This window comes from Vicugna pacos, chromosome 23 (assembly GCF_048564905.1).
Source record: "Vicugna pacos chromosome 23, VicPac4, whole genome shotgun sequence".
In the NCBI taxonomy this organism is placed as follows: domain Eukaryota; kingdom Metazoa; phylum Chordata; class Mammalia; order Artiodactyla; family Camelidae; genus Vicugna; species Vicugna pacos.
In genome coordinates this window covers 28,288,050-28,313,080 of record NC_133009.1, presented here as the reverse complement: position 1 = coordinate 28,313,080, position 25,031 = coordinate 28,288,050, and the positions used below count along the sequence as shown (strand labels likewise).

The 25,031-nt window shown below is 37.0% G+C and overlaps 1 protein-coding gene across 1 annotated transcript in view; it reads right to left on the bottom strand.

Annotated features, from left to right (window-relative positions):
- USH2A (usherin) overlaps positions 1-25,031 on the bottom strand; it is a 698,253-nt gene that overhangs the window by 596,064 nt on the left and 77,158 nt on the right. The window contains exon 5 of the mRNA XM_072948735.1: positions 1,895-2,027. Coding sequence (XP_072804836.1) covers positions 1,895-2,027 — 133 coding nt within the window. The remainder of the gene's footprint in view (positions 1-1,894; positions 2,028-25,031) is intronic.

Genomic DNA, 25,031 nt, shown 5'->3' with positions numbered 1-25,031 from the left:
AACACTTTTCAAGGAAAGGAATGACAAAAGTGAAAAATAAATAGATAATGTAAGGTCCATGTTTAAGGAAGTATTTACCTGTATTTTTAAATAAGATTGTAATTTTTCACAGCCTTTCTGGAGGTATTCTGTAGTTAGGCTTTAGGGTAACCATTGTAATATGTGTTAAAATATAAAATGACTATATATTTCAACCTAGCTACTTAACTTCTATGAATTTATATTAGGAAAATAATTGTGATAATATTAATAATAGTAGTATGTATCAATATGGCTTAGTATACACAAGGCATGGTTATTTGTTCATTCAACAAATATTGAGCAACTGCTATGTACCAAATGCTGGAAAAAGAATAGTCTTTGTTACGACATAGCTTCATTTGATCTTCACAATGGAACACTAATACCATCATCATTTTTCATTGGCGGTAACTACAGTTTAGAGACATTAAAATGTTGTTTCAGGTCATGTGGCTAGCAAATTAGGGAGATGGGGTTTGAACTCAGGCAAAATGACCCCAAAATATAGGGTCTTAAGGAACTCCACAGACAATTGCCCAAATGCATGTATATGTTGTGTGTATATATGTGTGTATATGCATGATAGGCAGATATAATATATAAACACAAATATAGTGTTTTCCATCAATAACTACTAATATGGAATTATTAGAGATAATTTAAATGTTCATTAATATGATCTTGTTTAAAAAGATTTTGTTACCACTGCACAACTGAGCACAATACAGCCATTTTAAATGAGAAAGCATATTAACAAGACATGTTTCTCATAACATTTGGAGGGGAAGTGTTTATTTTTTTAAGAGGGCTCAGAAGAAGCATATATAATAATTTCATTTTGGGAAAATTATTTTATTTATAACCACATCTCTAGCTATATGTACAAAAACTGTGGAAGGGTATAAAAAAGTTAACTATATCTATGAATGCAGAAAAATGTAAAATGTTTTCTATTTCATAGAGTCCTGTGTTATGTGGATTTTTTATAATGAGAATTTATTATTGAATAATATGAAATAACTCATATTTCCATTTTAACATGTAGGCAATTTTATAGATGACTGTGTATGTTATTCCAAGATAATTCTAAATTCAACTTCTGTTCTTTTCAGAATGTGATACATATTATCTTCTTATAATTATGTGGCCCACTTTTAGGGTGGGAAGACATGAATATCACAAATCCAGTTTATTACATGTTGAATATTATTTTTCAATTTCTAATACTCTTAAGTCCTACTTTAACAATAACCCTATAATAAAATCTCAAAAGGAAAAAAAAAGAGACAATATAGTTTATTTCATGTTTTTACTTTAAAAATTGATCATAATCAACACATTCTAATTCGAAAGTTTCCCTTGTATCGTGAGTTGAATGATGGCCTCCAAAAGGTAAGTCCACCTGGAACCTGCAACTGGGACCTGATTTGGAAAAAGACTCTTTGCAGGTGTAATGAAGGGTCTTGAGACTAGACAATACTGGATTAGGTTGGGCCCTAAATCTGACCACAAGTGTCCTTCAAAGAGAAGAGAAAAGAAGGGGAGGATGGCAGCAAAGATTAAAGTTATGCAGCTACAAGCCAAGGAATGCTAAGTAATGTCAGAAGCCACCAGAAAGAGAGGCATGGAATGGATCCTCCCTCAGAACACCCAGAAGAAACCAATACTGTGAATCCCCAATTTCAGACTTCTAGCCTCCAGAACAGTGGGAAGATGAAATTGGCTTTATTAAGCTGCCCACCCAGTTGGTGTTAATTTGTTACATGGCAGCCCTAGGAAACCAATACACCTTGGTATTTCAAAATGTGATTTTTGACACATTTTTAGGAACAATGTAATCAGATAATATAATTTTCTGAAGTCAGAACCTTACCATTTAAACTCTGTCCTATTTGCATAGCACCAGAGGCAACATCCATAACTGAACCACTTAGCATTCTTGTATCAAAAGCTGTATAATCCTCTTCCAAACCATTGATGAAGAAACTGATTTTTGTCTGATGTACCTGTAAGAAATAACTGCCGTTATGATTTTAATTGCATAAACATTTATTTGACAATAACTACATTTCAGCAGTCTTTCTCAAGTTCACTTCCTGCTTCTCTACTTTCTTCAGCTGTAAAGACTGAAAATTTATTGTAATGGCTCAATGATAAATCTGTGTGTTTGTACATCTAGGTATAAACCTATACATTATAGTTCTATGCTGAGGTAATATCTACCAGGGTATGCAAAGGTATGCATAATTGTGTGTCCCATATATTCAATAGCTCTGATTGCCATGCCTTTTCTGTTTTTTTTTTTTTTTGAGATACGTTGTTTCTTTAGATACTCATTAAATTTGTTCCCATCATAGTTGGAAAGAAACAGAAATGAATGCAAAATGAGAAGTATTGAAACCAAGATATACCAACAATGTATTACACATAGACATAATTCAATTTAGGTTGCTAGTACAAAAGACGCCTTGTAAACATTCATGTTCTTAGGTGTTGGTTATCTAGTTGTCAATTATCAGTTGTTTTTCTCCAATTCAGAATAACAAAAATTTGCCAGTCATACTCTAGGCTCATCAGGCAACCTAACAACTCTCTACAGCAGGGGTCAACAAACTTCTTTTCTGTCAACAGCCAGAGGGTAAGTATTTTTACTTGTACGCCAAATGATTTGGTTTTGTGGTCCAAATGGTCCAGGTCACAACTGCTCAACTGAGCTACAATAGGAAAGCAGCCAGAGACAATACATGTGTGAATGGACATGGATGTGTTCCAGCAAAACTTTTACAATAACAGGTGGCCAGCCAGATTTGTCCTGTGAGCTGCAGTTTGACCACCCCTGGATTACACCGAAAAAGTTATGAAATTTTTGTTTGTGGTGATCCCTGAGCCACCATTTCAAACTTTTATTCATATTACTTCACTGAGAGAGAAATTTAATGCCTCACAGTTGAAAGGTTAGATGCTAACATTTTAATTAAAACAGCATCAAGTCACAGCATTCAAAATGCAATTCTGTTACAACACTGGCAAAAACTGATGAAAATAAACAATCACCTTCCAGCATCTTTAAATCACGTAAGTGACTGCCTTAAGAACAAATTCAAAGCACCCTCTCTCAAAAAAGAAAGAAAAAAAAAAGTGCACATACACACACAAACCTAGAAGTTAATATCCTAATTACTTGGCAGTATCAGTTCTTCAAAAACTTATTCAATATAGATTTTCTCCTTTCTATCCAACCTGGTTCATTAAAAACCATGTTGTTTCCTAAATCCAGTGACCAGTGCTTTATTTTACTTAATTGTATTTATTGTACTTAATTTTACAATTAAGTAAAATAAAGCTTTAACATAAAGACCTAAAATCACACCCAACCTTCTCATGGACCTGGATATACACCTCTCTGCTGCATTTTTTTTCCCCTTCCCATTTTTTACAGCCTGTTACTGTCATTTGGTGTTTGACTGTTATCATTATAAAAGATACAGGCTTTTCTACTTTGTTATTTGTAGCATTATCTCATGTTTTACAACATCTTCGCGCAACATGCAGGCACATGAAATATAACTAGTGAAAAGTTCTCGATGGTATTAATGCATAAAAAAGAATGTGGTTCCATCTCTACTGTCTTTACCCAGCCAAAAGCTGATGAACAGCCAATTTTCCTTTATCACATTAGCACAGCCATGAGGGAAACACATTTGTTCTAGTCAGCTACACTAAAGATACTATTACCAATCTAACATATACATGTTTTATATCAGCAGTATTCTCAGAGCATGAGAGAGCCAACAATATATTAACACTAGCATGACAGTTTATTTAAGAAAAGAAAATTGTCTCTGTAGAGGGACAGAAGTTAGAAATGTATGGCTAAAGCTCAGTGTCACTGGTCTAATAAAGGTAATAATTCTTTGGCTTTCTTTATAGCAGGTAACACTCCTGTGACAGTCTGTCATATCATTCAAATAAAAATGTTGTCTTTTACAAGTTTAAGTGCACCTTTATTTTGAGTCAGATAGAAAGTATGTTTTTGATTTTCTGTATTCACTGTATTGTATCTATAGTCAAGAGTTCAGGACCTTCCTTTTTTTTTTTTTTAATCAACTCATCACATATTTGCTTAGTAGAAGGATTCAGTGTCACTTGCAGTGAATTCCGGAAGAATGTTTTCACTTTGTTGGTACTTAAAACACTGATTAATGATGATCCCAAGCCACTCTCGCCTGCTGCCCCCTCCCCTACCACCCACCTTTCTATAAATAAGATTAAATCTTCTTTGGTGTTCTGTACCATGTTGTATATCCCAAGATTCTCGAAACTACTTTGCAATTCAGGTCTAGGTCCCCATCACACTGAAACTGTGATGCTGGTGGTGGCTCTTTGCAATAGCTCATCCTGATGATCCCCTTGCCAGTTATTTAGGGGAATAGGAATATATATGATGGAATTTCTAATTTGTGAAAAGAAAGCCTTCTCCCAAAGTGAATTCCCCATGCCCCTCCCACCCCAATCTCTTTCTCCAGCCCTCTGAGGATTAGAGAAGTTTGTACATGGTCATTGGCATAGCTTGAAGGAATGAACTGGCAAAACCAGCAGCAGCTGTAGAAAAGCCTTCAACTCCCTCATAAGACAAGAAAAAACACTTTGGAAGGAAGATAGAGAGGAGCAAGTCACTGTCCAGCTTTCATTCTCTCAGGGTTTCAAACGTGGTCAAATCTGTGTCCCTGGGATAGGCTGTGTGCTATTCCTTTGAGCACACAAAGTGTGTGAGATTATTAAAAAGCAGAATTCCTTACCATTCTCATATGAGATGGGATGAGGAGCATAATTCAAAGTTCCAAAAAGTCACACAATAGCTGAGAAGCCACCAAGGGGGGAAATGCAACCAAGCCCACTAGACTCTCAGCCATCACCTGTTCCTCTGAAATGTCAACCTCTGCCACACTTCTGCTGGGGGCCACCACCACCGGCAACGACAACAAAAAAAAAAACTGCTGACTCAGGCAGGGAAATGAACAGTCAGAGTGCCTACACTGACATCCTCACTGGAGAAACAGTTTTATAATTCTCCTGTTGCCTATATCCTCCTAACTTAAATCTAATTCAATAAAGCATGAACCCAAGACCCACAGCAGCCCTACAAGTTACACCAAGAAAACAAAATTGTGACCCTTTTTCTCAAGGAGCTTGTATGTATGAAACAACAAAAACAATTTCAGTATACTAAATAGTGTTTGAAACACTATAAATGATGATTTTTTTTTTACTTAAGTACTGAATCTTAATGGAGTGAATGAAGTGTTGTCTCTTTTATGAGTTGCTTTGAGAACTTATCCCTTAATCCAGTAAGCTGTGGTATAACCTATTTGGGGACCTTCTCTGTGGGACTTGTTTTCCCAGAACCAACTTACAAGCTCCCCCCAACCGAAGAATATCAGTTTCATTAATTTGATAGGTCTCATTTTAAAGTCAAACCACTTTAAGCATTTTGAATGACACCCTTTTCAGAGACTTAACACAAAGTGATCTGGCACCATATCTTGAATTCAAACTCACTCTCAAAAGATGATGATGGGTAATACAAATGTAAAGAGCATCATTTCGAATGCTAAAGATTTCAAACAAAAAAGAAAACCACAGTGATAGGAATCCAAAGGGAAAACTTCATAAAGGAAAAAAAGAGTTTTGGACTTTCTGAAATAGAACTTGTCCTGAAATAGAATTTCTATTTCGAGGTTAAAGAAGGATTTGCATAAAAGATTCAACTATTCCATCTATAATTTTTTAAGCATAAGGGAGGCAATTTATTCTGAAAACCTCATAAGGTTATTTTAAAATATCACATGTATGTTTCATCCCTACCTGAAAGCATGTGGGCTGCTCTTAGCTTACCATCTTCAACTGAAGGTCTTCTGAGGTTTTTTCCTCACTCCTTCCATCCAATCGTATTTCTAATTAGTCACCAACAGCCAACTTCATCTAATTGGTGCAGTACCCTCACTATCTGATGATCACACAATGCTTAATTCCATCTCCGTGTTTTATTTAAGCTCTTTCCATATGGGAATAACCTTGCTACTGCCTTTCACTTAACTAAGTTTTTAGTATTTTTCAAAGCATTATCTCAAGTCCTATGTCCTACAATAATCCTTTATCAACTACTTCAACATTGTAAGTGCTCACATTTATTGAAAATAAATCAGCATGAATCGACATCAGCATGTCAAGCATTGTTCTAATATAGGTATATGTATATATATATATATATCTCCATTTAAAAAAATCCTATCAACAACCCAAGGCAGGTTTTTTACTATCTCCATTTTAAAGGTAACGAAACAGAATCAAGAGAATTGAAAACCAAAAGGTTACATTATTTAAGGTCACATAGAAAATCGACTGGTTCCAGAGTCTTTTTTAACCAATTTGAATTAGTCAGTTATACCCAGTTCGCGTGTAGAAGTAACCACCATCTAGTTTATCAGACCCATCCACTGAGTTTCTCTGCTTTAACCCAAAACATTGGTGATTCAAAACTTGCATCAACACCTCCCATATAAGAAGGGTAACAATCCGGGCAAGCTATGTAACCACTTGCCATTTGCCCAGCACTATGCTGAGGGCTTTACTTACAGCACCTCACTGAATTCCCAGATTGCCCCGCTGCCATACTGTTAGCCCCAAAATGAGGGCTCTGAGGTTTAATTGCCCAGTGTTTTGCTTCTGCAGACTTTGGGGACCCTTTCATCTTGGAACAGCTTTTACTATAAATGATTCAATGCAAAGATATCTCCTTATAAATAACTTGAATTCATAGGTCCCAGATCTAATATTGAGACCACACCAAACTCAAATCCAATCCCTTTTCTAGGAGGGTGTTGTTCACTCAGATATAAAGAAAGATATCATTTTTCTCCTACATCTTCCTCAGGATAAATGTGTTTAGTTTCTGTGGTGTTCTAAATATGACATGACTTGGGTCTCTCTCTTCTTAAAATATGGCTCCGGAAATACTACATTCTCTATATGTGGTCTCTTGACAAACCAAAGTAAGATTATCGCTTTAATATAATCCAAAATTGCACTCTAGATTTTTGCAATGACATCATCCAGACAAACCTGATAAATTGAGCTAACTAGTCACTAAAATACTGTCTTTTTTTTTAACTTACATTACTGTTAAAGCATATCTACCCGATCCTTACATATGCAGTTAGTTTTGTGGACCTAAGGACAGGAATTTATATTTATCCCCGTTAGAGTTCATCTTGTTAGATTCAGCCCATTGCTCCAGGCTGTCAAAATTTTTTTGGTTGCTATGTCTGTCATCCAATGTATTTAACATCCTCCAAGATTTGTGTCATTTGCAAATTTGATGAGCATGCCCTACGTGCCGGGCAGAAGCTCAATAAATACTAACTGACTGATTGACTAATTGATACTCCAAAAATAAAACCACCAACACAATCTACACTCTGTAGCAATTCTAAGCAATAAAGAAAAGGCACCATTTTCTAACAGATAAAAGGTGTTGTGCAGAGATCCTTCACCGTTGCAGTGTGACCTTGTTTACTAATATGAGTTTTCATAGAGTTATATAATTATGAATATTCCAATCTATGAAATATCCTCTATTGAGCTATATGTATACAAACAGCATGAAAAAAAAGAGTTGAGGTAATTATTCAAAGAAGGTCACTTTGGTAGAAATAAATCACACGGATTGTTCACAAATATCTGCAATGTTCATAAGTTCCCACTACAAGTTTGAAATCAAACTTCCTTCCCTTTCACTTTATAAAAGATGCTACAAGGAAACACCTTCATACAGATACACTCCTCAATGATACTGTTTGTCTTTGTTTCTCTTTTTCATTTCCCTGAGCTCACAGGTTTCACTGACAACACTCCTCTCCCATCCTCTTCTCTCCTAATCCCTCCACCCTCCCCCACCTGCCGCCTGCCCCCTTTATATAGACTTTTGTTTTTACCTCTCTGAGTAGCTCAGACAAGTCAGGCCCTTGAAGTGAACCATGTTTAAGTGTACTACGTTTTCACCCTACGTATGATGCTTTAGGTTTACTATTCTCCCCTTAATATTTGTTAAATCTCTCCGTATACTACAGCCTTCTACCAACAACCTTCCAGCTTGATCTCTAGAAATTTAAAACAGGAACAGAAGTAGTTTTCTTGGTCCTATCTTGAGTGGATGTAAAACTGTCAAGGCTACTTCTTCCTAAACTGTTAAATTACTCCTTCTCTCTTTACTTCAAAAAAGGATATTAATGTATACATATATGTAATGGAAAATCTGCCAGTGGTTTGATTCATTGTTGATTTCTTGGGGAATGGGGCCAGCCTGTTTTCTGTAGACACTATCTGGGAACATTTCATGCACAATTCCACATTTAAGAATGCTTTTGGTGCACAGGTGATCACAATACTCTATATTCTTAATTACTTCAGTGTATCATTAGTTCTTTTTCCTATTTTATCCATGCAGAACAGATAACTTGCAAAAGATTATTAGAATTAATGGAACAATACTTTAACAAACTTTCCAGCATTAGTATATCCCCAAATCTGGAAGCTGTTTATTATGACTACAATTTCCTCTCCTTAAAATAACTTATTTTGTCTTCCACGTTTAGGAAGAAACGTGTTTATCATATCCTTCACTAAAAACCATAGCTTTTTTGAAAATGTTTCTGCTGCTTGAATCAAATTTAATGAACATACTATGATACGCTAGGTGTTATGCTACACATAAGGGACATATAACTCAAAGACCTTTTCTTCAAGGAATTTATATTCTGTAATGGAAACTGGCATATAAAATTACTTTCAAGGCCAGGTGGAAATGCAATAAAATAAGTCTGCATAAAGTGCTTAGGAAACAGAGATGGGAAGAGAGAAATAATCTCAGAATTCTCCTCCAACTACTTCCCCATCCCTTTCCATCCCGCTAGAGTGCTATTCCTCTGAGTTCTCTATACTTGCTTTGCCCAGTTTCTCTCTTCCTATTCCCTGTGCTGCCTCTCAATGAGTTTTTTGTTTTTATTACTTTAAAAAATCTTAAAATTATTTAGAAAAGTTGCAGGAACAATTTTTTTTTGAAACACTGAGATTAAGTTGCTGACTGATTAACCCATTATCCCCAAATACAGCAGTGCATTTGCTACAAAAAACAAACAAAAAAAGACATTCTCCTACATAACCATAACACAATCATCAAATTCAGGAAATTAACACTGCTACATCCCTACCATCTTATCCTCAGATATCGCTCAAGTTTTGCCAATTGTCTGAAAAATGTCCTTTATAGATTACAAATTCAGTCCAGAATCACATGTTGAATTAACTGCCATAATGCTTAGGTCTCCTATGAGCTAAAACTGTTCTTCAATCTTTCCTCAACTATCATGATCTCAACACTGTTGAAGCCTACAGTATAGCTATTTTGCAGATTGCCTCTCAACCTGAATTCGCCTGATGTCTCCTCCTGACCAGATTCAGATGTTCAGAGATCATCTTATTAAATTTACCATGTGTTACATAATTTCCATGTGTTCCATTACTGATGTTAATATTAATCATTTGGATTAAGGTGGTATCTGCCAGGCTTCTTTACATAAAAATTAAAAATTTGTCTTTGCAGCTAATAAGCATCTGTGAGCAGATACTCTGTACAAATATTCTATTCCTCATTAAACTTTCTCTGTTTGTATGTATTTGTATCTGTATGGACTCATGAATCCTTGTTATTCAGTGGAATATAATCCAATATTCTCAATATGTCAGTGTGAAGGTCATCTAATGTTTACACAGTGAAGGTCCCATAAAGCTGAAATTTGTGTCATACTGATGGGTCGTCATAAATCTTTGGTATCTTCTCTCTTGCCTTCTAACATAAGATACTCCAGGCCTATTTTGTACTCCCCTGGCCTAGCCCTGCAATCAACCATTTCTCCAAAGAATTCTGGCTCCTTAAATGATAAATCGTATTTAGGAACAAAGATTCAGTGCTGTAGACTCACAGATATAGAGAACAAACTAGTGGGTACCAGTGGGGAGCGGGGGAGGCGCAGTGTAGTGGAGGAGGAGGGGAGGTACAAACTGTTGGCTGTAAGACAGGTTCAAGGATGTATTGTACAAATTGGGGGATAGAGCCAACACTGTGTAAATGGAAAGCAACCTTTAAAAATTGTTTAAAAAACAAAAATAAAAAATAACAGTAAATAAAGTTTGAAGCAATTTCAGTGCTGTATACTCATTTATGTTACTATTCCTGGTCCCTCCCTCTCCCTCTCAGTGGACAGAGGTAGGCAATATGAAGACAGAAAGATTAGATATACACACCTACACACTTACTTATTTGGTATTTCCATGTCTACATATAAATATATACAAGTATATTTATACACACATGTTTGCACATGTATACATATATGAAATTAAATTATATCAACAACTTCAATTCTGATCCAACACCATGAGGTTCATTCTAGTTTTTTCTTTTCCTATTTGTAACTCCCTTCTCTGAAAGGGAGAAGCCTGGCTCCCATTATCCTCAATATATGTACTTATTTAATTCTCTTAAACAAAATCCAGTTGCCATGGCAGAGATACACAACCCCAAAGATACCTCTTCATCATACACAGGTCCTAACATCTGTGCCAGGCTACTCCCTCTATGAAAGCATTCCAGCCACTCAGGCTCTAACACTCCAATGTTCCGATGCTTGCCGCATCATCACAACTTCCCCACCATGGTCACCAATGATTTCCATGAGGCTAAAAGCAAATAGTAAATTTCCAGTTTCCAACTTCTTTGAACTATCAGCAGCATTTGACAGAGCTGATCCTTCTCTCCTCCTCAAAACACTTCTGTCATTCGACCACCAGTACATTAGACTCTCACAATTTTCCCCTGACCCCTCAGGCTATTCTTCTCAGTCCCTTTCCCTAGATCCTCTTCTTTTCTTGGACCTATAAATACTGAAGTGCCCCAGGATTCTGTCCTCTCTCCAGACCTCTTCTCCTTTCTGCTTATATGTACTCCCTTGATAATATTAACTTACCTCAATTCTTCAAATACCACCATTAGGTTGAGTACTCCCAAATGATGATCTCTAACTCAAGACTTCTCATCTAGACCCTACATCCATCTTTCTTTTCAACAGCTCTTCTTGGAAGTCTATCAGATCATTCAAACATAAATGTTCGGAAGCAGAACAATGATGCCTGAAGCCTGATTCTTCCACAGCCTCCCCACCTGGGAGCAGGGCAGTTCTCTCCTTCCAGATGCTCAGCCCCACATCCTCCAATTCCTCCTTCATGCCTCTCATCCGTTCTGTCAGCAAACCCAGAGGCCCTGCTTTCAAAATATAACCTGAATCCTCTCACTACGCATCACCTCTCTTGGCCCTGGTCCAAGCCACTACTCTCTCCCCCCTAGATTTGTGCAGTGGCTTCCTAACTGGGCTCCCTGGTTCCGTCTATTCCCTTTCAGTATATTCTCAAGACAGCAGCCCAAGGATTCTTGCTAAAACAAAAGCAGATCATGTCACTCCTTTGCAAGAAGTCTTCCAGTGCGTTCTTACACTAAGTAAAAGTTCTACAGATCCCTACACAACCTGTCCCCTCGTGACCTCTGCTTTATCTTTTATTAGTATGCCTCTGGGCTCTCTGATCAAGCTAGCTTGCCCTCCTCAAACACTCAGGCACTTATTTTCCTCAATGCTATTGCATTTTCTGTCCCCCCTCCTGGACATGACTCCTACAGACACTGCCTGGCCGATTCCCTCATCTCCTTCAGACATTTCCTTAACTGTCATTTTAGCAAAACCCCTCCCAACATCCTCCACAAATCTTTAGCCCCCAATCCTTGCTAGCCCGGTTCCCCATCAGCCTTTTCTCTTTATCCAAACATATGTATATTTACTTCTTTTTTCTGTTTTATTTAGTCTCCTTTTCCTGCCTCAAACCTCAGCTCCATAAGACGCGGTTCGACTTTATTCCCATTTGCTGTTTTGTTCACTGTGGTTTCCTCAATCCCCAGAAGAGTCACTAGGAACTGTTCGGAACTCACTGAATCTTCATCAAATAAACGAAGCTTCATCTAAACTAAGGGCTGAAGGATTAACTAAATTAACTTGAAAGATTAACAGGAATTAGGAAGGGACAGAAACGGTAGAAGACAGGGAATACGTGAGTTGTAGGAATAAAAAAAAAAAAAAACCCAAGAAACAAGAGAAAGATACTTAAAAGTTATTCCAAAGCTTTCATTTATACTGATCAATCCTCATTCTTTTATTTTCCTGTCAATGTGTTGAATTTCAAGTCATCTTTCTCACATTTCCCTCAAATCTTTTCCAGTTTTTTAAATCTCTTTAAATTATAATGACAAAGATGCATACATAACTAGGTCAAATTATGCCTGAAAATGGTAGACACTGGATTCCTTGGATTTCAGGGAGTAAGACAAAGATGTGGACTCACTCCTGACCCAAAGTCAGAAGGGTCATCAATCAAGCCCTCCGTATGTAGACAGATATATAGGAAATCATTTCTGTGTACAATCCAAAAACTAAACTCCATGCCAGGACTCAATTGACCTCTTCAAGATCCTGAGCAGTAATTTGTAAGCTGAAATGGAGTCCTGCCATGTAAACAAATCAGAGGTAAAATTCCCACTTCCACCAGGCAGGAGTTACTCCTAAAGGCTTCAACAAAGGTGACAGATTCCACCTAATAGATTATTTACTAATTCTGCATTCATCAAAGAAATGCATGCTTTTCTACAAGTACCTATCTTGCAGCCATTCTGTGTCCTCTCATTTTAATTTCTTTTCTTTTTTTTCCAGCTCCAGGAGTACTGAGCAAAATTTATTGAAAATGTGTCTCATGAACTAAAAGAAGAAGAGCCATTCTGACCAAAGGAAAAATGTGACTCTCTTTAACCTCCTTTAGAGAACTATATCATGAAATCTGCTGTGAATTGCTTTACTTTAAAGACATTCTAGAGTTGAGAATAAGGGCTTCCCGGTGACCCTTGTTTAAAGGTGGTGCCCTCTGCCCTAAAGCTGGGGAGGTAGTCATTGTCTAAGCAGTTTTTTCTTCAATCAGTAATAGAGAAGCACACACATTTAATTTGGTGTAGACAGAAAAATGATGGTAGCAAATAGGCATTCTTTTAAGGTAAGGATTTTATCAGCCTTAAAAACAAAAGTAGCTATTTATGGCTCAAACGTAGAACATTCAGCCAAGTTTCCTTTCTTTTGTCCCCTCTGCAACAAAAAAAGCCTAAAATCATGTCACCAATTTGGGAAAAATAAATGAATAATTTTATTATCATCTGAAGAACTGCATACTAGCTACTGGGTTACCAGATTCAAGGGGTGCTCTTGAAAATAACATTAATTTCGTCTTTGTGTGTAAATTCTTTACATAGTTCTTTCCAAACCATTTTCCCCCAGGTAAGCAATGGTTATCAAAAAATACCTCTAAATTTGGTGGTGTATTTGAAATAGTTCTTTTTTTTTTTTTTTTTGGCAAAGCCTTGATAAATCTTCTCCAAAGGCTGACAGTCCCAGAAATGTGAGGACCAGGATAAAAATAATGGGAGGAGAAATATTTGACTTAGCTTATTAAATTAAAAAATGGTAAGTTTACAACTGCTTTCAGTGTATTTTTAGAAAGAACAAATCAGGAATGAAGGTGGATATTAAAGGGAAAAACAATGAAAAAGGGGGAGAATTGCTAGGGTTATAATGTCTAATAAAATCAGTGCAATACCCATCGTCTTCCATATAAAACATACTGTTCAGGATACTTCACTGGTGCTTTGTTAATCTCCCAATACTGGTAACAATGACTGTTTGCCAATTAGTGTAACTTCCCACTCGATTCAGTGTAATTAGACAGTAGTTTACCTCCACCTTCTAAAATTCTCCTTTGAACTTTAATGCTTAAATATTCAAATTTGGTTGAGGTTTTAGGACTTACAAGATTTTTTTCTAGTATAGGTCATAGAGATGAAGGGATGGAGGATTAGCTGAGCACTGTCGCTCTGATCTCAGTTAAATATTGCCACATCAGAGTGGCAATATAAACATAATCGCTTAATAACTTCCCATCATGCTATCACATTTAAATTCTTTGGATATAACTCTTCTCTCAATATATTTCTGATTTATTTGGTTTACTCCTCTCCTCACCCACCCCTCACCCGTGCACACACACGTGTGTAACACCAGCTTAACATCACTTCACTGCACCAGTCCCAGCACCAACACAAAACCCTTTTGATTCAAAGATGTTTCTTTCACAACTTTACCGTAATTTTTTTTCTACTATCTGTGATTTATTCCCTCACCCATTCTGTTTGCATCTGAGTCCCCTCTTTGGGGTAGGTTGGTTCTGTCTGTGGCCATGTTTCTATGCACTCCCTAGGACCTGACACCTGGGGGGCAAGAGCAGGCAAACAGTGCAGCTTGTTTCCTTGGGGCAAGGATTCCCTCTCACCCTGGCTGCCTCAGCCTTCTTCCAGCCTAGAGACCACACTCTGCTCCCAGTGGAGGTCAGTGTCCCCACTGCCTGACACCTACTAATGGGGAGGAGTGGGAGGCCTGACCCAGCCTGTCACTCCAAGTGCTGTTTGCCAAGTCACGTCCTGGCAGTCGCACCCACACATCCTCCTGCCCACGGAGTCTGTCACCTCCATGCTTACAACACCCACAGCTCCGCTCTCTCCTCTGCCGCAGCATTCTCACCGGTGTGTATTTTGGGCTGTGGTTTCTCCTGCCAATCGGATCTCATCTGCTTTCCACTTTCTTAGGCTCCTAAAGCACATGTCATAGTAACCGTTTTCTTTTCCATACCTTCCAATAGTGGCGTTTGTGATCACCTGCTACTGTGTCTGAGCAGGGTAAAACTGCAAATTCCTTTCTCTAGCAAAACAAAAACAAAAACAAAAACAAAAACACTACAACCAAGACCTGAAAAACAACCTGCAAGAAATAAACATGGCCATGACCTAACTACCTTATCTATAATGCACTTGAGAGCTTCTCCAAATTTCACTGTACCATTAGGCTTTCTCACTACTCGGAATCAGTGTCTAAGTCATTTATACCATTAGACCGGCGAGATGACAGCAAGCTGTCAACAGATTTCTCAAGGATTTCTCTGAGGAATGAGAGACTTACAAGGGGGAGGAAGTGTCATTCCATCTGAATCCAACCATTATGCCAATTGACCTGAAAGCTAGAAAGGTTCTATTTCTCTAAGGAAAATAAAACAATTGAAGAGCTTGAGTATCCAATCAAACCAATCACATTTCCGTCCCCAGAGGACGACACCACTCGTGCTCCGACCAGAGTTTAGAAGTAATATATATTTTAATAGACAAGCTTGGCACCGGATACTGCAAAGGAGCAAAAGACAAAATGAGTAAAAGTGAAATATAATGGAACCAAGGAGCCACATAGGTGTAAAGATGTGATCTTACTTGAAATAACATTTTATATGAACTTGAATTCAAGCCCTGGCACTTAAAACTACATATTTATGGAATTAAGATGAGAATTGAGAAGGAATTTCAGGTTTTTATTAATGATCTGCAAGAGGAGTCAGTCTGCTAATGAAATCTGCAGATGACAAAACTGATAAGTATTGCCAAAGTCACTGAGATACACAGCAGAAAAGAAAATGCAAGAGGTTACATACCCGGCAGGAATGGAGTGTGAAATTCACTCTATCTAAGGGCAAGGTCATTCAGAACACACATTTTAAATAACATCTCCTTCTAAGTGGCTGAAAATGTTTATGAGTATGACTGTCACTACCTCGTATTTACTACGGAACAACACTGTTCCCGACACTAGGCAGAATATAGTCAGAACTATGAAAACTCAGCCAGATCAAAAATGCCAAATGCAAAAGAATAGAAAGTTCTAGAGAATGTGAGAGGAAGCCAGTGTTTGTGTATTTTCCCTGGGTATGAAAAGTGAAGGAAATGTGTATTATTTTTAAGGAAATTCTTAAGTTATGCTCTGGGCTGTAATAGAGTTCAGAAAAGCCTGACCGTGAGCACATCTGTGAAGAGAAAAGAATATCACAGAATTCAACGTGAGGCAAAATGTGATGGAAAAAAAAGGACCACTAGTTGACATCACAGTTTTCATTTTTTTTTAAAACTGATTGGAGGAAAGAGAGTAAGTAGTAAGCCATACAACCACCATCAGTGGAAGAGACCACAGAATGATCACTAAACATGGGAAAGAGAATTTTGTTCGGGAAAAACAAAGATTTGTATAGACAGAATTTAGCGAAGTTGTAAGTGTTCACTTATTATTTAAAAAAAATACCTTGAGCTTTTCATTCCATATCACATTTTTAAAATACCATCATTCTTTACCAAGCTCACTCAATTCCATTTGTTTATGTCTTTATTTATATTAAACATCCACCACCCACCATGCAACAGACATTCTGCTATCTTCTTGGCACACATAAATGAATCAAGTGTTTGCCATCAAAAAATTCAAAGCTTACTTAATGCAAAATTCTACCTGTAAATTTATAATAAAATCTACCTAATATAAAAAATATTGTGTAACCAGTATCAAAAAAGAAAAGCTGTAGGAGCACAGAGGAGAAAAGGGGAGAGGGCATCAAGAGCGCATTTTACAAATGAACGTCCATTTATGCTGCTCATTACAAGGTATGTAAAGAGCCAAGGGTTCCGAGGGAGTGGAAGGAAGGTACGAGATAGAAGGAACTCTGAGCGAAGGCAAGCAGGAAGAGCCTGGATGAAGACCTCGAAGTTCGCAGTTTACAGACACTCAGGGAACAATGCAGTTACAGCTCAAGGTTCTCAGGAGGACAATGAGGCTGCCAATGCACAGTCTCACAAAAGAATCTTGAAAGAGTTGCTAAGAGAAGGAGAATTCATCCTCTCAAGTGTAAGCTAGGGTGAGCACAGAGTTTATTTAAGCAGAGGAGGAATGTAATCCCACTTGAATTTTAGAAAGAAAATCATTTTTACCTTGGATGTTGCGTTTTGAGACAGAAGTAACGGAAAACACTAAGGGCTAAGGGTGGGGGGACAGCAAGTAGAAAGGGAAAAATTAGAAATGAATTGCAATCCATACCCCAAAACTTAGTGAAGGCTCCTCTTCCTAACTCCCACTTACAAACCATGTTGCTAAGAACTTTGTTCAAAACTTTAGGGTCCTCTTTACTGCTCCTTTAAATCTCCTAATTACGAATGAAATTCTCTCAGTTTTTTACTTGCCTTATAAGCCAGATTTTTCTTTAGTTTTCTCCAGCTACATATTCAGTCCATTAATAACTCTGCATTATAACAGGCACTTCCAAACTGATTGTCCTATTTTCCAAATCTCTTTATTCCAACACTAGATGATGTCATTCATTTACTCCCTCCATTCATTCAAAAAGTATTTATTGAGAATCTACCACACTCAGATATGATGCCAAGTCCTGAAGGGAACAACAGTAAATAAGGTAAAAATCTTTGATCTAAAGTTCTCTAGTCTAGTTGGGGTTACAAATAGAGAACACTGAGTTAACTGTGATGTTTCACAGAAGGACTGAGCACATCTCATTCAGATTGTGAGATCAGCAAAGGTTTCCTGAAGAATCTGGGGGCAAATAAGTTAAAGGAGAAGTAGGATTAAGTTGAATCCACAGTAGAGGGAGAGGAGTCCTGGCAGAGAAAGGACCGTGTGCAGTTCTACAAATGCAAGACAGAAAGATGCACCGCAAGACCCCAGAGCTCAGCATCACTGGAATGAACAGTACATGGCGGGGGCGTACAGCACCTGAGGCTGTGCAACTGTCAGAATTAAGTCATTTAGGGTTCTTTGTTCCAAGCTAAGGAATCTTAACACTTAGAATAACAAATACTTGAATTTTGAAAGATCATTGACAGCACTGTGACAGTATAAATTTAGGAATCAGAGATTTTGTAATCATGAGTAAAAAAATAATTCTAGAGTCATGGCTGAGAACGAGGTCTCCCAGGGGAGAGTGTGAAAGTGAAAAGTGCATACTGTTAAGTGGTGAAGAAAATAACAAAATAAACAGCCAAAGTGGAAGAAAAGCTCTTGAAAAAGAGGTTTGCGGTGATCAGAATACACTGATGAATGAACAGACATTAGAGTACATGTAACTTCTTATTTAACTTGGATATAAAAGGAAGAAACTAATCTTATAGGATGGAAGCCTGAAAACAAACAGGAAAAAAAGATGTAAACCAGATATACCAGAAACCAACATTTAGTGATTAAAAAGATAATCTGAATATTCAGTTAAGAAAAGTTTATCATATTCCCAGAATAACAAAGATTAATTAACAGCATGGCATATGCTAGTTGTCCTGGGACTTTAAGGATATAGAGAGAAACCTATAAACCACCCCCCACTGGCACACACACAGTGAAACATAATTCTCAAACTTGTCTCAGATTTCAAGAAACATAATGCAGTATATTAAAAGATCAATATCACTAATTATCAGAGAAATGCAAATCAAAACTACAATGAGGTGTCACCTCACACCACTCAGAATGGCCATCATTAAAAAGTCTGCCAAGGATAAATGCTGGTGAGGGTGTGGAGAAAAGGGAACCCTCCTACGCTATTGATGGGAATGTAAATTGGTGCAGTTCAATGGAAAACAGTATGGAGATTCGTTAAAAAACTAAAAATAGAGTTACCAAATGATCCAGCAATCCCACTCCTGGGCATATATCTGGAGAACACTCTAATTTGAATACGTTCATAGCAGCACAATTTACAATAGCCGAGACGGGAGCAACCTAAATGTCCATCGACAGATGACTGGATAAAGAAGAGGTGGTATATATATACAATGGAATACTATTCAGTCATAAAAAGGAATGGCATAATGCCATTTGCAGCAACATAGACAGACCTAGAGATTACTAAGTGAAGTAAGACAAAGACAAGTATCATATGACATCACTTATATGTGGAATTTAAAAATATATATAGAAACGAACTTATTTACAAAACAAAAAAAGACTCACAGACATAGAAAACAAACTTATTGTTACCAAAGGGGAAAGTTGGGGGAGGGATAAATTAGAAGCTTCAGATTAGCAGATACACACTACTATATATAAAATAGATAAACAACAAGGACCTACTGTATAGCACAGGGAATACTCTATAGCTTATATTTAACTGTAATGAAAAAGAATATACAAATGTATAACTGAATCACTATGCTGTACAACTGAAACCAACACACTGTGAATCAATTATACTTCAAAAAAATAAAATAAAATGAATTTTCAAATATAATTATTTTGTACAAAGGAGAAAACTAGACAAGGTATGAAGGACCCAGAATGTGTAAACTTTATACTTCTATGAACATAATAGGAAATAATTTGGAAAAGACAAAAATTTAAAAATAAGCTGAATATAAGAAACCATTATAGAACTAATACCATTATAAAGAAACTGGTTACAAGGAAAATGGTTAAAGACATCACTTAAAAGACCTAAACTTGGTTTTCCTAAGCTATAGGGTAATAATCTTCAATGATGGAAACATTCTGGCAATCAAAACAAAGCATGGAAACCATTTTTAACAATTTAGTTTCCATTTTCACAACTGAGTTTCATGTAGCTGACTTGATGAAAAGAGTCTTCAATAGAGACCAAATTTTTCTGCATGGATTATTTCCTGCAAGTTCAACTATCCAGGACCAACACTGTGGCATTCAGGCAATCTTCTTCAGACGCTGAACATTTTATAATTATTAGACAAGAGGAATCTGGATACAAAAACCGCTTTAGTAGAAGGCATAGTCTCCAGGTGGGCCCACGAGCTTTACAAATGAATCAGGTAGCCACTGGCCGTGTGGTGACTTCAGTAGGCAAACACAGAATCTATTAAGCACTCAATAATACCCTTCATAGATCCTCGAACATGAAAATCTATTTTAAAGCAACACTTCCAGAATGTGTCACAAGGTCTTTAATGTCCCCTGCCACCAGAGACAGAAATAAAGGACCTTTTTTTAACATTTAACCTGCGAGGACATCTTTGCTCGCCCTCCCTCTCTCCCCACTTTCCGCATCCTACACTGTCTGAATTAGGTATGAGGCACAATTCTGGTGTGGGATTTCGACTCAAATAGCTCATTGAATAAATCGGGCTCTCCTGGTCCTCTAACCTTCTCTTTTGTCCGAACCTCCTGAGAATGAGGCATGTGTCACTCTCTAACTAGCTTCCTCTCGAATAGCATGCTCGGAAAAGGGGGACACGCCTTGCCCAGGACTGCATTCTGCCTAGATACAGTTACATGGCTATTTAAAGTTAAAATCAACAGATTTCTGTAAACTTAACTCAGTGAGTTTAATTACAATCATTCTTTTCTTTAAAAAAAAAATCTAGCCTTCATGTAAGGCAAGGATGTCGAGAAGGTGACTCCAATTTGAGAAGTCGGTGAAACAAGTACATGGCAAGAAATACTTCTTTTTCCATACATGATACTGTTTTAATGTTCTATTTTCAGAGCTCACTTTCAAGCAATACTTAAGGATCTCCTCCTTAAGGATTTTATCTTTCACGGGAAATCCGTTAACTGCGTGTTCGGGTTAAGCTGCCTTTTGGTTTTTCCTGCCAGTAACCAGCAAACTTCGTGGGTTTGTAGTTTTACAGTTTTGGGGGGAAAAAATTCTTTTCCACTCTTCGCATTTTAATATTTTAACTGAAAATGGAAATTGCCAACACATCAGGGAATTCCAAGTGATGTAAGACTCTGAAGATGAATTTTTATTGGGAGCATCGTGGATAGGACAACATATCACTGTTCACATAAAAGCAGCTTTTTAACACATGTCATGAGACGTTTGCACAGGGCCTGGTTCTCAGTCAGAACAAAATGCAAATGCCATTTTAACAGAGGGAGAAACCAAAGAATGACACTGGAGGATGAGCCGGAGCCACAATTTGTCTGTGTTATGCTCCGCCTTCCAATGGCAGCTTCTAAGCCGCTGACACCACTTGCTGAGGCTCCTGCCAAGGAAACTCCTGCTGCTTCTCTGTGAGGAAATTCCTGCCTTTTGTAACTTATTATGAAGGTCTTTCCTTGCCTCCCCCCAGGTAGTCCTCAAACAATCAAAGCGATCTTGAAAATACTATATTTAGAGGCAAATCAATTTTAATCTCATGACAAATTTTCCCAAAGCTATATCTAATTGTAGTACACGGGTAAGGATGTAAAAAGCAGTGACGAAGCAGAATAAAACAATTAAAGGAACTAAGGACCCATTTCTTGAGTAGAGAGTGGAAGTGGAAAGAGGAAAAGGTTTTTGGATGAAACTGACTGTTATATAACTGCATGCTTTAATTTAAAAATCTATCAATCCCAAATCGTCTACTCTACCAGTTCTCATAGACATAAGAATAATATTGGGACAAAAAAAAGGAACAATACCATTTAAGTTGTAAATAAATGAATGCTACTATTTATCTCCTTGTGTTTTAAAACTCAGCTGTTATTTACGATGTAGAGAAACGACGAATCACTTTTTAAAGGAAGTAAGGAATTAGTTCTTTTATGTTAGAAGTGTTGGCCAGCGTTGGCCTAACTTACTTCTGTCTAACCACCCACTTAAACAGCATTTCTTCGAGGGATAAACTTACTAAACAAGATTTTTCTAATTATAACAAAACAATTTTAAATCTTGACTCATATTTAAGCAAGAGAAAATTCTTAATCGGACATTAACTTCTTAACCTGCTTACTTTTCTCCATTTGTATACATTCTCTTGATTAATTTCTAAAAGAGATTTACATGCTGAAAAAGATTTACAGCTAATGGAACAAAATAAATGCACACCTGCCATAATTGGCCTATTTTCTTCAATACAAATACTAGTCACATTTCTAATGAGGAAAGTGTGGTACTTCCAAATACACTAAAATCTTGCCTCAAACACATTTTTATTTAGAGAACAGATTTTTCTATACATCTTCCCTTCAGAACCATTAGAAATGATTTAGTTTTTATTTTAAAATATAGCAAAACATTTCCACTAATGCTCAGGTATCAGGTGGACAAAATAATAGTGACTTACATTTACATCTTGCTTCTCAACTGTCAGGACATTTACTAGCTGTCAGTAAAAGAGAAAAATTTAAAAATTGACTGTCAGTTTTAAAAAAGAGTAAGAAGGAGAAACTGTACCAGCAAACGTGGGGGAAATAATTTTGAGAAAGATTTCACCTATTTCAGCAGGAGTTTTTCTCCTCTGTGAAATGTATAACTACGTAATTTGAATTGTTTGATGTCTTAAAATCGCAGATTCTAGGGAAGAGGGAAATGAGCGAGTAAAACGTGTTTGCTTTGAAATCACTCTTCCCAAGCTAGGATGAGGCTGATGTAAACACAGCTGCCATTCAGCTAGCCAAATAAAGGGAATTCAGAGCTTTGCTGTGTTATTTGTATAGAACAGGAGACTTCGGCTCAGATTATTAGATCTACATGTCCCTTAAATTTCCCAACCAGAATCTTAATGAATTTAACCTAACTGAACAGTTAAGCGTCTAATACCATAATGAAGAATGAATTCACATCATAACTGTACCTCTTCCCGAACATAAAACCCCAAGTCTTAATTATCCTCCCAATCTAAATATTCAGAAATGACAGATTTTTTTATTTCACAATATATTGGGTTATACGTATTTTATAGTTCAATGAAAATCTTTTAGAATATGTTTTCAAATTATATTCATTTTAAAGGGCTAAATATTCTTGAAATGGATCATTCCATACCTACGCTTTGAAGAGAACTTATGATCCTAAATAATATAAGACAAAGGAATAATGATACAGCAAACAAAAATGTACCTATTTTCCAGGTATTCAAAATCACACCAAATGTTGAAGATTTTAAGTTTATTAGAGATGTAAGAATTCTCCCATCACTCGGGCATTTCCCTGCTATTGTGTTGTGATCACTCATCAAGGAGACTCTAAAAATTAATACTACTCTTCTGACTTAATGAAATTAAACCTGGGTGAGTGCAAGTTATTTTTATTAATATAATGAAATTGAATCATTACAGTATTCTGTCCAGAGATAACCAGTGGACTGACGAGAACATCAGCTGTGAATATATTTAAATATAGATTTACACGCGCAGTCATAGGGAAGGTAAAAACAGGATATGAAATAAACATTAGGCATCAACTCTAAGCTCACTGTCAAGAGTACGACCAAGCTTCTAACCACAGAGTTCAGCTGAAGGTAACTATCTGTCAAATGTAATCTGTGCAAGTGAATATGCTTAAGCTGGTGCTATGAATCAACCAAAATTGCTTTGGTCTTATTGACATTCAATTGCAAGAAGTTGCAGCTCATCCAGTCCAATAGACAGTCTGACAACACCAAGAGTGCTTCCAGTGACAGAAAGCTTTAAATATAGATGCAACTATCATCAAAATACACATGGAACTAAACTTTATGATCCTTCAGAGCGTCTTTTGAAATTGGTCAGTCAGTCATCAACTGGTCATAGATGTCCCAAGATCTCATCTCGTTGCTCTAACGTCTGCCAGCTTGCTCAGTTAACAAACCATTATTCATCTTTTAAAAAAAAATAATGAATATAGATTTGATTGACAGGTAAAGTCCTCCAGGATTAGTAGAAGAGTTTCTCTTGCATTGTGCTTAACCCCACTTCTTCACTTCGCAGATCTGCCTTTTATCCTTTCTGCCATTGGAGACTTGCCCCTAATACATCTTAATAAATAATAACCAGGCATGCATGAAGAAATCCAGAGGTCAATTTTAGACAATGCCTTGCAGATATTTTTTGACATGTATTGAGTTTGCATAAGCACTGCATTACACCAACAAGAGAACTAAGGTGAGTGAGGTTAAATGACTTGCTTAGAGTTGTTTCCCCTTGGGCACTGTGACCTCTCACGCAGATTCTGCCGGTGCCCATATGCTTTTGTTCCAGGTCTTAATCTTATATTGAACAAACTTTCCATTTTCTTCTCTGTCTGTGCATATTTTCAACCAAGAAATGCGTTGAGTTCCAAACAGCTTGTGATGCTCTGCTCACCTCTGTTAAATACCCTCAATCACTCTGTGCCTCCGTGGTCTCCTCTGTACCCTCTTCATAGGGTAGTTCATAAAATGACATGGAAAATCCTTGACTCCATTATACACCAGCAGACATGGATGGGTAGCTTGATATTTTAATTTTTAAATTCTTATGTAACTACTTCCCTGTCCCTCTGAGAGTTTATTCTCTAAGAGAAGTTGCACTGCTAAGAACCAATCCTCACAGGACACAGGACAAGCATGTGACTTTCCACATTATTAAAAAATAAAAACCAATCCCAAGTACTGTAGTTTCCTGAATTCTCACGCTACCCTCTTTCTTACCAACAGCCTTTGTCTTCTTTCAAGGACTCTCTATTACTTCCCTCAAGACCTATCTTGAAGTATGAAGCCACACGAAAATAAATTGGGATGCATTGTTAACTTTTAAAAAAGGGTGGAGGTGTAGACAAAATTATGATGAAAAAATATGCACAAAGGATGCATTATGGTTAGAACTACCTGAAATATGCATGAGACTGGGTGGAATTACATTAATATTGTAGCAAAATTATTGGAGGGGGTTGGTTGGGTTTGTCTTTTCTTTTTTCTTATGCATTTTCTAAGTATTCTAAAATATTTATTCTGTAACTTTGGTGTTTTTTTAAATCTAATTTTAGGTGGAGGTGGGTAGAGCTCAGTGGTAGAGCACATGCTTAGCATGAACAAGGTCTGGGTTCAATTCCCAGTACCTCCATTTAAAAAATCTCATTTATATCCAAAAATTATTTTCCAGAAATCTCTCCACAACCTCCCAACATGGTTTCTTTTCTCCTGGTGATGGCTTCTCGAGGACAGAGGCCACGGACCTGCCATCTTCACT